Source organism: Theropithecus gelada, chromosome X, assembly GCF_003255815.1.
Source record: "Theropithecus gelada isolate Dixy chromosome X, Tgel_1.0, whole genome shotgun sequence".
In the NCBI taxonomy this organism is placed as follows: domain Eukaryota; kingdom Metazoa; phylum Chordata; class Mammalia; order Primates; family Cercopithecidae; genus Theropithecus; species Theropithecus gelada.
In genome coordinates this window covers 53,828,946-53,847,306 of record NC_037689.1, presented here as the reverse complement: position 1 = coordinate 53,847,306, position 18,361 = coordinate 53,828,946, and the positions used below count along the sequence as shown (strand labels likewise).

The 18,361-nt window shown below is 33.7% G+C and overlaps 1 protein-coding gene across 1 annotated transcript in view; it reads left to right on the top strand.

Annotated features, from left to right (window-relative positions):
* DMD (dystrophin) overlaps positions 1-18,361 on the top strand; it is a 2,044,437-nt gene that overhangs the window by 1,279,272 nt on the left and 746,804 nt on the right. Inside the window, exon 47 of the mRNA XM_025371836.1 lies at positions 12,604-12,789. Coding sequence (XP_025227621.1) covers positions 12,604-12,789 — 186 coding nt within the window. The remainder of the gene's footprint in view (positions 1-12,603; positions 12,790-18,361) is intronic.

The following is an 18,361-nucleotide window of genomic DNA, read 5'->3' as shown; positions in this document are numbered from 1 at the left end:
GGATATTGACATTAGAGACTTATATATAGCCATACAATGGTCAACTGCAATCAACTACAGAAGCAATATAGGGCAGCAGTTGTAACAAAATAGCTACTAGGTAAATATTCATTGAATTAATTCCACGGATATTACCACGAATGCTGCAATTAATTAATACCTAGTCCTGTCTCCAGCCCCAGAATCCATGACATCAAGGTCACTGACAGAAAACATACCAAGAATTTTATTCCTTAGTCCTCTTGACTGACCAGATTCTACCCTCTTCTACTCTGTGTTCCTCAAATCAAATTTCACTAGCCCAGCTGCCAAGTAACACCTGTTCTGACTGTGCTAATGAACTTGGATATTCACACATAGACTAAAATGAGAAACAGAGTTAGAAATGTCGTGTATAAGAACATAAGCGTTTTCAAGAGATTTACCTTCTCTTTTCTGTTTTATTAGCAAATGATTGATTGTTTTGTATGATTGTTCATTTAACAAATGCTATATCACATAAGAAAAGTTACTAATGGTATATAAAGATGTAAAATTCAATTGTGGCTGTGTGTATGTGTGAGTATTCTAGCTTTTGGGGAGAGACAAGAAAGAAGACATAAGTTGGAAGAGAATAGTAAAATAAAGAAAAAAGTAATAACTGACTGTCTAATGAAGTAGCCCAGGTAATAAATGGTAGAGTTTATTAGATAGAATCATTATTTCCTTCCAGAGGGATTAGACAATTTTCTCTGAGGAGGTGGCAATTTTATTACAAAAATGTGAAAGACTGGGAAGAATTTTATACGTGTCGATAAGGAAGAGAGATATTTTATTGAGGGAAAAGAAGACATTTTAATGGCAGAGTACGCAATGTCAGAGGAACAGACCAAAAGAAGTGCTCTGTTTTTTTTTTAATAAAGGCAGGCTAAAGAAGTTGGAGGCTATTGGAAATCAGTCATACAATTTTAAGCAAGAGAATCAATGAATGGCAATTTTGAAAACTGAATTTGATAGTGGCAAGGAAAATAGGGTTCTATCATCCCACTTACTTTCAAAGTTATGAAGAAATTGTAGTAAGGTCCAATCAGTACCTAAAGGAATTTATTTTGAGAAATGCTGTAAACAAAAAGCAAACTTTCTACTGCACGCATATAGTATATTTTCTCAAAGTCATACAGCTAAAGGGAATGAGAGGTAAAATAGTATAGTGGTTAACAGGATGGGCTTCAAAGCCTAACTTCTTGGGTTCAAATCCTAGCTTGGTTATCATTTAACAGCTATCTGACCTTGTACAAGTCGCATGCATACAATGGGAACGATAACACTACCTGTATTATGGAGTTGTTATTAGATGTTGTTGATAGATATATATGCTTGGCACATTTTAGGTACTACATACATATACCTATTTCTATAGAAGCACACGTGTACCTGTATTTAAAATAGCGATTTTCTTTTTTAAAAGAAATATATATTCGTTGCAGAAATTTTGTTTGAAATTTTAAAAGTAAAATCTCTGGCCTAAGTGCAATAAAATGTTTTAGACTTTAGATATGAACTACAAAAACCTGCCTCATCCACACCCCACCCCACTCCCAGAGATATTTCAATTTATTTGCTTGCTATCAGTAATGAGAAAACCTAATTCACCACACAATTTCTGTTATATGAGACTATTGTATTGCAGTGCAAGATAGTGTTTTAAATCTTTGTTAAATCAATAGGTGCAATATTACACCTCCCTATTTGAATTTTCCTAGTGAAGTTAAACAATTTTAATAGGCCTATACATGGGTCAGTTATAGTTCTTTCATAAATGGTCTATTCCTCATTATCCTTTTTAATTGAGTATTTGTCTTTTTTTCTATGGGTTTGTGAGACTGTTTTTATTTCAAGAGTGTTTGTCAAAAAGATGAATCATTTTTGCCTTTTTCTTTTGCTTAGTTGATTTTTTATGTAAAGAAATTTTATACTGCTATGAATATAAATCATTACTTTATGGCTTTTAATTAAAATTATAAGAATAGCCTCCCATATTTTCATTACTTTTACAGTTCAATTTTTTACATGTAACATTTCATTCATCTGGTATTTAGTTAGGAATTGTATGAGACAGGATTTTAAAATTAGGTTAAAATTTAATCAAGTTATCATATTTTTAAGTACAAAAGTTTCCAAATTCAGCATTTACATTAAATTTTTTGAAAATAATGCTAAAATATCATGTAAATTGTTACTTATTTGAATTGGAAATTCTCTATTACTATTTTTAATCTTTATAACAACTTATGTTATCTATGCTTCTATTATAAAATAACAAGCCTGCCAAAATAGAGAAGATGCTTATCACAATTATGATCATTTAAACATGATTTTGGATTAAACATAACCCAAAAATGCATTTGATAAGCAATCTAACTCTTCTTATAGTCCCTATAAAATTAACAAATGTCAAACAGTAATGTTTTAATTTTCAAAATATTCATATTAGTATTCATTTTCAAAATATGTTTACTTGCATGCATTTCATTTATATTATTTCTTATTGAAGTTGACTTCTAAATGTATATTGCTTTAATGATAAGTATTAAGGGTATAGATTGTACTCACGCAAATAACTTTTGAAAAGCATAAGTTTAAATAGATGCATTTATCAAATGATATCACTTTTGAAAGATACCGGAAAGTAAGTTTTGAGAGGGAAGAGGGAAGGAAAGAGTAGAATATGAAGTCAGTAAAACCTGGATATTTAGTGCCATCTTTGTTACTTACTAGTAACCTTATGAATATTATTTATATCGTTGATCCTTAATATCCTCACTTGATAATTTTAGAAAATGTTATGTACTTCATAGGATCACGGGTAGAATAAGAAAGTGAATATAAGTAAAATCCATCATAAAGTACCTGAAATATGTTATAAACCTAAGTTATAATAGTAATTTTATCATGGCTAATATTTCAGAGGAATAGCCACCCAACCAGTACTACTTATTATTTATTTCTATTTAATGTATAAAACATATAAAATAATATTCTATCTGTGTGGTAACTTTGAAAAAGGACGAAAAATATTAAAAATTAAATTAAAATCATGTCATGTATAATTTGTAATACTCCTCTAAAGGTTAATAAAGTGTGCATATATTTCATTCACATTCACAAATATGAAAATCTATGTGTAAATTTTTAAATTTTCTAAAAGATTGACAAATAAAAATTGTATTATTGTCACGATATAAATGCGATATTGTGAAATAAACATTGTGGAATGACTAAATCAAGCTATAGAACATATTCATTACCTTACATACTTATTGTTTGTGGTAAGAACACTTAAAATCTACTTTTAGTAATTTCCACATATACATTATTGTTACTAACAGTAGTCACCATGAGTTACAATAGATCACTAGGATTTATTCCTCCTGTCTAACTGAAATTGTGTATCTTTTCATCAATATCTACCCAATCACCCCACCCCCTAGGATCTAGTAACCACCATTTTTCTCTGTTTCTCTAAGTTTGACTTTTTAAGATTTCACATGTAAGTGAAATCATGCAGTATTTGCCTTTCTGTGCCTAGCTTATTTCACTTGACATCATGTCTTCCAGTTCAATTCATGTTGTTGCAAATGACAGGATTTATTTCTTTCCTAAGGCTGAATAGAATTCCATTGTGTTTATATGCCACAATTTCTTTAACCATTCATTTATTGATGGACATTCAGGTTGATTCCATATATTGGCTATTGCAAACAGTGCTGCAGTAAACATGAGAGGGCAGATATCTCTTAAAAATACTGATTTCAATTCTTTTGGATATATGCCTAGAGATAAGATTGCTAAATCATATGGTAGTTCTATTTTTAATGTTTTGTGGATCTTCCATATTGTTTTCCACAATAATTATACTAATTTACATTCCCATCAACATTGTACAAGGGTTTTCTTTTCTCCACATCCTTGCCAACACTTATCTTTTGTCTTTTTGATAATAGTCATTCTAACAGGTATAAGATGATATCTTATTGTGGCTTTGGTTTGCATTTCCCTGCTGATTAGGGAGGATCATCATTTTTTTTCATATGCTTGTTAGCCATTTGTATGTTTGCTTTAGAGAAATATCTATTCAGGTCCTTTGCTGTGTGTCAATACTGATATGTAAAATATGTATGGAAAATCAAAACCATAATTTATTTTTATTATATTTTTAATATGTCATGAATATTTTTCAATGTAACAGGATGTTTTTCATGATATTTATTTTAATAGATGCAACATATTTCATTATATAAATGCAGTTCTATTTGGGGAGATTTCGTTTCAATTTTTCACTAGAGTAATATAATCGAACATTCTTGTCATAGGTCTCTGTGTTTATCTCTGATAGTCCCCTAGGAAAATTCACAGAAGTAGAATTTTGGAGTTGAAGGTAATGAAGACTTTTAAAGTAGTTTTATGAAATTTTCTAAACAGAAGTATAAAGACACATAGAAAAGTACACAAATTATAAGAATAGAAATTCAGGGATTTAAAAAAAAAAAGAAACTTAATGTATCCATGTTACTACCACCGAGATCAAGAATTAGAACGTTACCTCAGGAGCCCCTCTCATGTTCCCTCCCGGTTATTAACCTCTCCCCTGCCACCACCCTCTCCCAAGGTAAGCACTCTTTTGACTTCTAACACCTAGATTAGTTTTGACTGTCTTTGAAATTACTGTAAACAGAATCATCCAGTATATGCCCTTGTATTTGACATGTCATGCTCAACATTATTTTTGTGATATTATTCTATGCTATTGCCTGTGCCATAGTTAGTTTAGTTTTTCTATGTATGATATTCTATTGTGTGAATATGCCACGGTTTATCCATTCTCCTAATCAATGGACACTGGGTTGTGTCTATTATGGGGCTATTAGGAAAAATGCTGGTGTGATGTTCATGTCCCTTCCTGTGTATGTGCATATATTTATTTTTAATATATATGGAAGTAGAATGGCTGGGTCATAAGATGAGTACATTTGGCTTTGGAATAACCAAAAAACAGCTTTTCAATGTGGTCATTTCAATTAATTTTCACCTGTAGTATATAAGATGTCTAGTTGATCCACATATTCATCAAGAGTATGTATTTTCAACCTTTATCCTTTTAACCATTTAGGTGAATGTGAAATGGTATTTCATTGTGTTGTAATTTGCAATCACCTGGTGATTAGTGCCATTTTTATATCCTCTTATGTGAAGTCATTATGCAAATCTTTTGCCCGTTAAAAATAATAGTTTTCTTTTTCTTACTGATATAGAAGTTGGATACAAGTCCTTTGTCAGATCTATGCATTGCGAATATCTTTTTTCAACCTAAACTTTGCTTTATTTTTTTCTCTTAACAATCTTTCTTGATAAATGGAGTTTGATTTATCAATCTTCTTTATGGCTAGTGCTTTTTATGTCTTGTTTAAGAAATAATGTTACCCTAAAATTGTTGAGATTTTTTTCTATATTTTCTTTTGAAAACTTCATTTTTTTTGCCTTTTACATTGAGGTCTACAAACAATCAAGAATTGATGTTTTGTGTATGATGTGGAGAGTCAAGGTTCATGTTTTTCAAATGACTAATCAGTTAACTTGGTACTATTTACTGAAAAGATCATCCTTTTCCCACTTATGTGACACCATTGTATAAATTAGGTAACGTTATATAGATGATTTGTTCTCACTTCAATCCCACACAGGCTTAATTATAATAAATATTCATGTCTGGTGGCAAACATTGTTAAACTTTGTTATTCTTCAAAATTGTCTTGGATATTCTTAGCCCTTTGCACTTACATATAAATCTTAGGATTGGCATGTCAATTTCTACTAAGAAATAGTTGCTGCAAGTTTGATTGGAATTGCACTGAATTTATAGATTATTTGAAGAGGGCAGATATCTTTACAGTATTGGACTTTCTAATTCATGAAGAAGGTGTATTCCTCTATTTGTTTACATTTTCTTCAATGTCTCAGTAGTGTTTGTAGTTTCCATGGTAGAAGCTTTACTTTTTGGTCTGAATTACCAAATTACTACCAACAAATATAGTCATGAATTGCTTAACAAATGAGATATGTTCTGAGAAATGTGTCATTAGGTGATTTTGTCATTGTACAATCATAGAGTGTACTTACACAAAGATGGATGGTATAGCCTACTGCACACTAAGGCTATGTGGTATAGCATATTGCTCCTAGGCTACAAACCTGCACTGCACGTGACTTTACTGAATACTGTAGTCAGTTGTCACACAACAATATTTGTGTATCTAGACACAGAAAAGGTACAGTAAAAATACAGTATACACATGATAAAAATTAGTACAGATGCATACGGCACTTAACATGAATGGAGCTTGTAGGACTCAAAGTTGCTCTGGGTGAGTCGGTGAGTGAGTGGTATTGGTGAGCAAATGTGAAAACTAAGACATTATTATACAGTACCATACCGTTTATAAACACTGTACACTTAGGCTACACTAAATTTATGAAGACACTTTTTTTTCTTTTTCTTTTTTTTTTTGTAATTTTAGTAGAGACAGGGTTTTACCGTGTTAGCCAGGATGATCTCGATCTCCTGACCTCGCGATCCACCCGCCTCGGCCTCCCAAATTGCTGGGATTACAGGTGTGAGCCACCCTACCTGGCCCATTTTTTTTTCTTTAATGATAAGTTAACCTTAGCTTATGGTAACTTTTTTACGTTATAAACTTTTTTTAAGTTTTTGACTCTGTGATAACACTTACCTTAAAACATAAACACATTGAACATCTGTACAAAAATATTTTTATATCCTTATTGTATCAGCTTTTTTATTTTTAATATTTTGCTGTTTAAGCTTTTCTGTTATAAAGTAAAACACAAACACGCACATGAGCCTAGGCCTACAAGGGTGAGGATCATCAATATCACTGTCTTCCACTTCCACACGCTGTCCCCCACTGGAAGGTCTTCAGGGGCAATGAAACATTCCTGAAACTACTATCTCATATGATAACAATGCCTTCTTTTGAACTACTTTCTGAAAGACCAGCCGGAGGCTGTTTTACAGTTAACTTATTTTTAATAAGTAGAAGAAGTACATTCTAAAATAACAATTAAAAGTATAATAAATGCATAAACCAATAACGGTCATTTATTATCATTATCAAGTATTGTGTACCGTACATACTTGTCTGTGCTATATTTTTATACAACTGGCAGTGCAGTAGGTTTGCTTACACCAGCATCACCACAAATATGAGAGTAATTCATTGCACTATGACATCACTAGGTAATAGGAATTTTTCAGCTCCATTGTAAGCTCATAGGATCACAGTCAGTCTGTTGTTGATTGAAATGTGGTGAATGACTGTATAATAATTAGGGCTCCAATGAAGATCATAAAATTGCTTGTTTTCCAGAACTTTGACAAATACCTTTTACAGAAACTAATCTAATAGATAAATAATAGTATATCATTGCTGTTTTCATTTGCATTTCACTGATTACTAACTGTTTGGATTTTTTCTTGTTTATTGGCTGTTTACATTTTTTGTCAATTTCTTTTTATGTTCTTTATCCAGTTTTCCAGTAGATTTTTCCTTTTTTAGTCATTAAAATATTTTTTATATACAAAAATTATTACTCTGTGTCTAATATATGCTGCAAATATTTCCAGTTGTCATTTGTTTACATTTTGATTATTGGCTTTAATTTATAGATGAACAATATACATACTATATTCAATCTTTTTTAAATTCTTTTTTTCTTCTAAAGGGCTTCCCCACACCAATATTTTATTCCAGTTCTTCTTCCTATTTTTATGCTTAACACTTTAATTTTTCTAATTTTTTTGTGTGTTATGAAATCCATCTTAATATGTTTATTTCTAAAACAGACACTTTTGTTTATCTTGATATTAAAACTTCTATACATTTGAAATTAACATTCAGAAATTGAAAGAATAAGGAAAGTAATATTGTGTGAAATTAGGTCAAGATTTGCTTAGATACTAAATTAACCCGTAAGGGAATTGAACGTGTTTAATTGTTTTCTTTCACCACAGGGAACATGTTGTATGAAGAGCATGGTTTTATGATACTTAAAAGGATTATTAGAAAAATGATGTATTTTACTGGTCAGGTGTTTGTGTCTATACTTCGATGTGAATGCAAAATAGTAAATATAAAAGTAAATTAATTTAAAACACATAGAATCTGATACAAACCTTACTCTTTTTCCACGTTATACATTACTTATACCTGTTATATTTTTCCATGAACTGTTTGGAATACTCTCAATTCCTAGAAACTGTTTTAAAGTGGAGAAGAGCACAAAAGATTATGTGTTAAAAGTACTTGATTTCCACCCAACCATTAAGAGATATTGCCAAAGAAAACTATTCAGAGCATTTTTCACTGATGGCGTTAGATATGTTATACCAGAATAATAATGATTCATTATTAAAATATGCAAAGTGTAATTTCTCAACAACATTTTGTGGTAGGAAGATGAGCTAGTACAGTAGTTTTCCTTATTAAATAATGTTTTACAAAAGTAATTGACATGGTTTGGCTGTATCCCCCCCCAAATTTCACCTTGATTTGTAATAATTCCTACATGTCAAGGGTGGGGCCAGGTGGAGATAATTGAATCATGGATAAGGATCCCCCATACTGTTCTCCTGATAATCAATAAGTTTCACAAGATCTGATAGTTTTATAAATGGGAGTTCCCCTGAGCAATCTCTCTTCCCTGCTGCCATGTAAAATGTGTTTTTGCTTCTCCTTTGCCTTCTGTCATGATTGTGAGGCCTCCCCTACCATATAGAACTATGAATCCATTAAACCTCTTTCCTTTATAAATCACCCAGTCTCAGATATGTCTTTATTTGTAGTATGAGAGCAGACTAATACAGTAATGTATTTACACTGTTCAAAATATAAAAGGTACAGTTAAAAATATCTCAGCCTACCCATCATCTGCTCTACCCTCACCAAGCACTGACCTTAATTCTAGAAACAAATCTATAAAATAAATTCCTGGGAATAAAATTTCCGGGTCAAAGGTTACATGCTTTTCATAGATATGGCCAAACTACCTTCCACAAGAGGTACACAAATGTATGCTTCCCATCAGCCATGTAGAAGAGTCTGCATTTTCCCACAGCCTTGGCAGCATAGTGTATTTGCAGACTTGAATTTTTGCCAGTGCAATAGATGAAGCTCTAATTTTCATTTCTCTCATTATTACCAAGGCTAAGCTTCTGTTCATGCATTTAAAATCCTTTGTATTTTCTTTTCTGTGAACTGTCCTTATCTTTTGTCCAATTTTCTTTTGAATTGTTGGCCTTTTTCGTATTAACTTGCAGAAGCTCTTTTATGTGTTCGGAAAATTAGTCCCTTAACTTAGATATGAGTCACAAACATTTATTTTTCATAATTGTTCATTTGTTTTTGATTCTGCTTATGGCTTTTTTGGTCATGCAGAAGCTTTTGATTTTTTATATAGTCCAGTTTAGTGATATTTTTGTCTGTTAATTAAAGTTGTTTAACTTGAGGATACAATTTACCTTTTTTGTGTGGTTGACTACTATAGACATATGCTGCTTCTTACATTGAAAAAATAATAATCCTGAATTTGGAAATTGCTTTTAACAAACTTTTGTTGAAGGTCTATCATATTTAGGAACAGAGCTTGTTTGACTCAGAAATCAAAGGTCAGTGAGAAGGATCGATGTAAATAAAAAGTTAAATAGCATGAGGTAAATGTTATGATGATGGGAAAGACAAGGTCTGAGAGGATAAACCTAAAGCAACGTCATAATTAAGCTGAAAATTTCTTCTCATGATAAGCTATCATTTCAGTATTCCAGATATTAGTCAAATCTGACCCATTACACTGGTTTTTTTGTTTTTGTTTTTGTTTTTGTTTTTGTCAGGAATTGTTTTACCTCTATTACAAGGAAGGGATAGTATGGGAGGATGATAAGGAAACCAGCAATCTGAGTTAAATGTTACACAGATTTCTGTGCTTATATATGAAGCCTAAATGAAACGTGAACAATTTCATGATAGATAAAAAGGAGCTCATCGCTCAGTTTTAGAGAGTTTGGGAAAATATGATGGCTATTATCTCAGTAGCTTCAGAGTCTAGAGGCTTTTAGAGGTTGTTAGTTGAAGCTGTAAAACGCTTTTTACATCTACTTGTGAGTAGAAAATGATCCAATAAAAATAAAATGTTTAGTTACCTCCTTTAAAATTCTTGAAAAATAAGTTGAGGACATTATTAGATCATGTGTTACAGACGTAGGATTATATTTGTAACATCACCTAAATCACACACACACACAGGAAAGTTCAGCACCATGGGTGTAGTTATGGATGTGAACTCACAAAACACAAATCGAGCAAAGAGAACAATATCTCAATTCATGATTCATGGACATTCTGTGCTACCTGAAACACAGTGCTTCTTTTGCCCAGCTCTCACCCACACAGGGAAAGGCTGCCAGGAATGAGAGACAAGATGTGTGCAGGTTACCTTCAACAGGAGCCACCACCTGTATTTCCCATCAATCTTTTACACCATTGTAGTCACGTGGATCCAAGGACTGTATTCCAACTGACAGCTCCCGCAATGAGGTACAGTTCCACACAACAAAGGCAGGCCCAGCATCTCCCATTCATCTTAAAGTTAGTGTTTCCAAGGAAACAGTGTTGTGGGAGCCTAGGGTCAGTCCCAGACTGACCTGCAACAGTCCAGGCTGGATGTTAATCCTTTACTTATACATTCTCATGAATTTTTCACAACATATATGCATGCATTTACAAAGTGTTTCAATGTACATATTGTTTACATATACAATCTTGTTTAAAATTCATTTTTCTATACATTGATTTTTTTCTCCACAACTTTTTCTTTTTCATCTCCTAACTCTTGTATCCAATTAAAGAATGTACTTATTTAAAAAGTATCTAAAACAATTGTTCCAAAGCATGTGACATTGTTTATGTGACACACTAGTATATTATCTAGTTTATTTTTAAAATCTTCTCTATTATTATTTGTAATATTATATTATTATGGAACAGATGTATATTATAAAATTTTATTCATATTGCAGTATAATATTTTGTATTACAATGCTATTATTAATAGTCTCATAAAGAGCTATCATTACAAGTTTAAATTCTTTATTCTGGGTTGTCGGTTTTAACTCTTGACATTCTGAAGAAAATAGCTTCACTCTTGTTTATTCTGGCCCTTTTTTTTTTTTTTTTTTTTTTTTGTAGAGATGGGGTTGTTGCTATGATGCCCAGGCTCATCTCAAACTCCTGGGCTCAAGCAATTATTCTGCCTCAGCCTCCCAAAGTGCTGGTGTTACAGGCATGAGCTACAGTGCCCAGCCTATCCTGGCTCTTTATTTACTTGTAAGCTTGAGCAATAATCACTACTATTTAATAACTTTATTGTCATTCACTATCATGCAGAGTATTGCTCTAAGGTATGTTCAGGGATGACTTTATTGAGTCCTAACAGTAATCTTATGAAGTAGGTGTTATCATTGTCCCCAGTCTATAGAGGAGGCATTGAGAGTTAGAGAAAACCGGGCTAAAATGTTAGGCAAGAACTAGAACAAGAATTGAAATCCAAGTGGCCTAACTCTAGACCTCACAATGTTTAATACCATGTCATACTGCTTCCTAACCTATTTAATTATTTTTCAGCCCCAACATCATCATCCATGTGTGGTAGTGGGATCATAATAATATCTATATCATAGCATTGTTGGATGCATTAAGGAAGTCTACAAAAGTGAAACTTCCAAGGGCGATGCTTGGCATACACTGATCTCTTAATAAAAATAACCTATAATCTTTCTGTTATAGTCTACTCTAATCCAAATGTTCTTTTTACTTCCCATCTCAAGCACCTGCTTCTGTTTACTAGGACTCACAAACTATAGCTCACAAAAACATATAACTTACCAATTTTCCTTGTACATAAAAGGACTTCCTTTTACAGTCCTCCATGACATAAAAGAAAGCTAGAAGCAAGTATAGTAGAAGAAATGATTGCTATACAAACAAAATTATAGTTGGTTTGGTTTTAATTTTAGGATGCGCACTGAATAAAAATCACTCATTTGGGATTTAGAAGACTTGTGTTATATATCTGGTACTAATGCTGAATAACTTGGCTTATTCATTTTTATAACTACAAAGGAAGTGTGTCTGGCATATAATACACAACAGACCAGTATATTTAGTAACTGAGTGAATAAATGAAATACGTACTTCTTTACTTTATCAGTTGCAGTTGGCTTTGCATTTGTGTAAGGTGTGTGTTTTGCAATTCCAAAACGGCATTAGTTTCTTTAAAGCAAAGAATTTTTGTAGCGTGTTAATGAATAATTTCTAATACATTGGTTAAATACCAACATGTCATATATGTAAATAGTCAATATTATACTGCTAAAATAACAAAAATCAGATTCTGCAACATTTCATGATAAATAACTTTTGAAAATATATTTTTAAACATTTTGGCTTACGCCTTGAGAATTATTTACCTTTTTAAAATGTATTTTCCTTTCAGGTTTCCAGAGCTTTACCTGAGAAACAAGGAGAAATTGAAGCTCAAATAAAAGACCTTGGGCAGCTTGAAAAAAAGCTTGAAGACCTTGAAGAGCAGTTAAATCATCTGCTCTTGTGGCTGTCTCCTATTAGGAATCAGTTGGAAATTTATAACCATCCAAACCAAGAAGGACCATTTGACATTAAGGTAGGGACATGTTGCTTTAAATATTTTTTCTTTTTTGAGAAAAATGGCAATATCACTGAATTTTCTCATTCTGTATCATTACTAAAGAAAAATTATGACTTGTTAAAGCATGGTAAGGAAGACTTTATTCAGGATCACCGCAATAGGCACGGGTACCACTGCAATGGAGTATTACAGGAGGTCAGGTGGAGAGAGATTGGGCTCAACTCCAAATGCAGCACAGGGGAAGTAGGAATTTATAGCCAAGGAGCAGGGTAGGAGTCAGTAGATGGAAAATTAAGAGGAAACGTCAGGGGTAAGTGGGATTCTGGCTAAACCAACCTCACAGGATTCTTGCTGAAGATGGGCCAGGGTTATCAGACAACCCCCGGGGAATGGTAGAGAATACTGAGGATGATCAGGTACCAAGGGTAAAGGGTTCTTGCAAAACTGACAGCCTTCTTTGCTGAAACTGGATTTTACAGGGGAGTGCAAAGATAAGCCAAGGTGAAGGTTCAGAAGCCTGACTAAAGTTTAGTCAAGCAGGGAATCTTTGTCATCATCATCATCATTGTTGTCATAATGATAATAATAATAATTATTATTTTACTAGAATATGCTACTTTTTCCTCGACATTTACTAGAAATAAGGTCTTCATTAAATTCATATTACTAGAACGCCTGTGTCATATTTGTTACTATGATACATTTTCTGTCCCTGTTTTAATTGTGCTTAATACATATTCATAGATTCCTTATCCAAAATTGAAGTTGTTTATGAGATTAGGTTCCTAAAATATAATGTCTGGGCTCTTTTGTAGACATTGTAAAGCCCTCTCAGACTGACTACACTTTACCTTTCTATCTTCTCATTCTGCCAGCAATCTCCCCATATAGTCTAGCCACATCAAATTACTTGGTAACTCTCCATCCATGTAATTTCATGTCATACCTGTGATCTTGATTTTCTCTGTTCTTTAAATGACTTCTTTCAGTTTATTTTGATATAACGAATTTTCTTCCATTTTTTAGGAATGAATTCAAAGTCATTGCCTCTTCCAAGTTTTCTTCCATACCCCAAGTAGAGTTAGAATCCCTTTTAGGATTTCTTATAAACCTCTTTATGCATCTCCCATTGTTCATATGTTGATTTACACTTCAATTTTATACATCTGAATATTTCATTACAAATCTGCACTGTTCTTTGAGTGCAGAAGGTATTCTCTTATTTATCTCTGTTTCTGCACTCATATCAAACACATTCAGTCCAGGATCCAGTAAATGATGGTTACTTGTAAGTGTTTTTAAGTCAATGGATAAAGATGGTACCAGGGCACCCAGAATACTAATGAGATGCTGCAGGTAAGCATAGGGCTTTAGACAGTCCTGCCAATTGAACACCACTATCTCCTTCTTTTAGTGTCCTTGTAAATGCTGAAGTGATCCTCTTTTCTCCCTTTCAAGGAATCTATTCCAAAGATTCTCTCAATATGCTGCCCTGTTTTGCGTCTCCTTATTGGCCAAAATCTTTAAGTAGCCAATCAAATAAACCAAATCATTGAAATTACAATCTATTAATGAATGTATTGTTGGGCAACTTCAGGGTGAAAAAGATAAGTAACATTTTTGAGTAGTTTTTCTTTTAGTTAGTTGACTTTAATTGCTAAATTTATTTACTTTCCAGGATTGTAAAAACATAACATTTTCATCTCCATTTAACTGTTGTTTTGCTAGAACTGAGAGCAAAGGAAAAAGGAAGTTTGAGAATATTCTAGTGAAGAGGAAGTAAAAGTTTGGGGAAGATGGGCATGAGTGACAATAAGGAGATAGAGAGAAGTTTGCTACAACTAAAATGAGTTAGATTAGCAAAATGTTCTCCACTATGTTTACCTTACTTCCTCCTGACACTTATGTCTACCATTCTGATACCTACTCCCCAAGAGCAGATGGCACTGTGGAAGTCTCAAGTAGACATCATTTCACCAGGACAAAACTCAGCCTGCTCAGCCAGTGGCACAGTCTTGGGTTCAGTCTGATGATTAAGTTTATGAGACACAATAGGCTTTACGCAATAACAAATTTAGTTAGCTTTAAGAAATTATACAGGATGGGTAACAAAAGCCTGCACATTAAAGGCACAGGGGAAGTCTTGATACTGAGACGTGGCTTCTGATGTCCCACTGCCCTGCATTTTAGTCATATGTGATCACAAGGGGCAAGACTGGGTGAGTACAAAACACATCATCGTCTCAGGGAAGCCATCAGTTCTAGGATCCTGACCATTTCTCCACTTAGCTAGTACATAATGTACGCAGAGGTATTTGACTAGCTCCTATTCACCAGTACAACTACATCTCATGAATACTGATTTTTCATTGCTCAATAAACAACCCCAACAGGAAAGTGCAGTTACTTGGCCCAATACACAATAACCTTAGCCAAATTCTCAATTATCTTATATCCAGTATATTCTTAAAAAGTAATTGATGTAATGTTGCAAAGAGGAAAGGCCATAAAGTCTTTCCTCCCAACCAGAAATAGCTTTTTGTAGCTCACGGTAAAAGCACATTCTACTCTTTTAAATGCAATCTTTGGTTAAAATGTGCCTCTTTATTATAATAATTTTAAAAATACTCAATACTAGCTATCTCTCTTCCTGGAATACATTTAAGAAAAGATTTTTTTAAATCCCTTGGTACAAATGGATCCTGTTGACTCAACCAAAATGACTTTAGTCCCAGTCTGTGCCCCCCAGAATGGTTTTCAACTACTGAAAACCCGCATTGGGTCTTTAATTGTCTATGGCCCATAGGGTTCTGCCAAATGGGTCCCTGCAGTTTGAAGTAAAAGCCATGCTCGGTTGTGTTAATCACTTTTCTTTATCAAAGCTACAAGTCATCACTCTCACTGCTGTGTATAGTTTCTGAGAGTCATGATATTTGCCTCCTGCAGCTTGTTTTAAATCACTGAGGGGAGAGGGAGCTGCTTTTTTCCTGGCAGAAAACTCCTTGGCTTCAGTCCCTTGAGCATATTCCGAGATTTTTATCTCTGGAGTGCAGATTTCAAAAATACTCTTTTAGCCTTTTTCTTCTGCTTGTAGCTGTGTCCAAGGTAGGGGGAGGGGAAACATAAAATCATAGATTTGATGACTTGAGAGTTTCTCCCAATAATTCTCAAACCCCTAGCTTATAATTAGGAAATGGTGACCTGTGTGAATAATAATTTACCTTGTTTTTTTATCCCTCTTTGTCTAGCTTCCATTCCTTGTCACTAATAAATGATTTATTAAGATTGCACAGGTTTTCTGATTTAAGATATGGGATATTAGTCCTTACAGCCTGCTGTATTCCTCTGTTTAAATGAATTAAACTATTTTTCCATTAAAGAAAGATGGGACACTAGACTTTGCTTTACTTAGTTTCAAACTATTGAACACCAAAAATAAAATGTTTGAGGAGTTTTGAGCCCATGCTCTTTTTTTTAACACAAGGAAAAAAAAATTGCCTTTAATAAAATCTTAAGAAAGAGTTAATGCAAAGAAAGTAGATCTACAAACAGCCACACCCCTAGCTCCAAATCCTAAATGTAAAGAAACTTGCTTTGTCTGGCCATGGTGGCCATGGCTGCCTCGGAAACAAAGGGTCTGAGGCCTTGCCATTCGGGTAGTTTGTTTTCTCTAGTCAAACTCTGAGCACACCTGTTAGAAAAATATGTAATATCCTCTGTGAACCTCAGTTTTGTCTGCTTGGTACTTCACGCTTATTGATGAAATGCAGCTAGCTGTGTAATGAAACCCAAATAAAAAAGGCTTTAAGGGCTGTGTTCTAATACATTGTTTATGCTGGAGTGAAAATTGACTGCACATTGCTTGGTTTGTGCAATTTACTCCCGAAATATTCCTATTCAGGAAATCCTGCAAATAGCAATATTCATCTTGAAAATCACCTCACAGAACCCTTAGCAAGCTGAGAAACATAATCAATGAGATCGTGATGTAGAGGGTGAAAATTAGGCGTAATCACAGCCCTTTCCCATCAGTCAGCCCACTAGAAGGCATGCTTTTGAATTTTGATTTTCAGATATACTCTCAGTTTAGACATAAAATATGTTGATTTCAGATTTCAGAAAGGATAATTGAATGCTAAGATCCCGGGACCAGTTTAGAATTTCTATAAAGGGTCTTAGGTTTTTAATCTTTGATGAATGCCTTCAATAATGAGCTAGAGGTATACTATTTATCTGACATAAGACTGACTACTGCTTTCCAAACTTTTTATTAAAATATGAGGTGTGGTAGGGCACATAATTTTATGTTAAGGCTTAGTGACTGAAATGCCTTCATCTTAATCACAGGGAGGGGTTTTTTTCCTCCCCTCTAGAATCACTTTCCTTGTGTGGTTTATAAATGAACATGACATGTGGCTCTGCTGGCTCTTCCTTATAGTATAAGGAACATAATTGTCCATAATGTCAAATCCATGTTGAAAACTACCAAAGGACTCAATTGTAATGACTGATCATTAAAGTCATTGAACACTGCATGCATTCACATTGCTGTGAGTGTTGTCAAAGCAAAATTGCACTAGACAACAGGCAAGAAAGACTGTGTTCAAAACTTTTGCAACAGAGGAGAGAGATTGAACTCAATTCTGCTGAAACAAAAAGCAGGAAAACCTTTAAGTGCTGAGATTAGTTAGTGGGAAAGTACTAGATATCAGGAGGGAGGTTAGGCAATGTGCTTAGTTAGGCCATCTGTGTTTGCTGATTGGCACTTATCAAAGATAGATTCCTATCCTCCCAACAGAAGACTAGCAGATAGGGGTGCTGTCTTTTCGGATGATTCTATATCAAAGTGCTAGCTCCCAAGTCCTTGAGAAAGTTTATTCCTGAGGTATAAAAGTGGCAAGAGGCTAGGAGAATATTTATATCTCAAAAAAGTAGAGAAATAATTTATAAAGTTTTCTGGAGTAAATGCTCTAAGAAAAGGAAGGTCAGGTCTAAAGTCAGGAAGAAATTTGTCTCAAATGTAGTCAAGCTCATGGTATTTTTAAAGCTTTCTTTGTCAACTCTCCATTTAGTTCAGTTTTCCCATTGAAAAACTTAGGAACACTAGTTCATCTGGTTAATTTCAGCAGGTTTCTGTTGCTGAAGTACTAGCTGAACCAACTCTGAGACTTGGTAGTAATCAGACATTTCATGAAGGAGATTTCTATGAAAGTTAGAAAGAAGACAAAGATTACTGGTTGAACCAGACTGCAAACTCAGGTTTTTTTTTTCAGATAATTTCTGTTGTTCTCTTTTTATTATTATTATTATTATTATTATTATACTTTAAGTTCTAGGGTACATGTGCATAATGTGCAGGTTTGTTACATATGTATACTTGTGCCATGTTGGTGTGCTGCACCCATCAACTCGTCAGCACCCATCAACTCGTCCTTTACATCAGGTATAACTCCCAATGCAATCCCTCCCCCCTCCCCCCTCCCCATAATAGGCCCTGGTGTGTGATGTTCCCCTTCCCGAGTCCAAGTGATCTCATTGTTCAGTTCCCACCTATGAGTGAGAACATGCGGTGTTTGGTTTTCTGTTC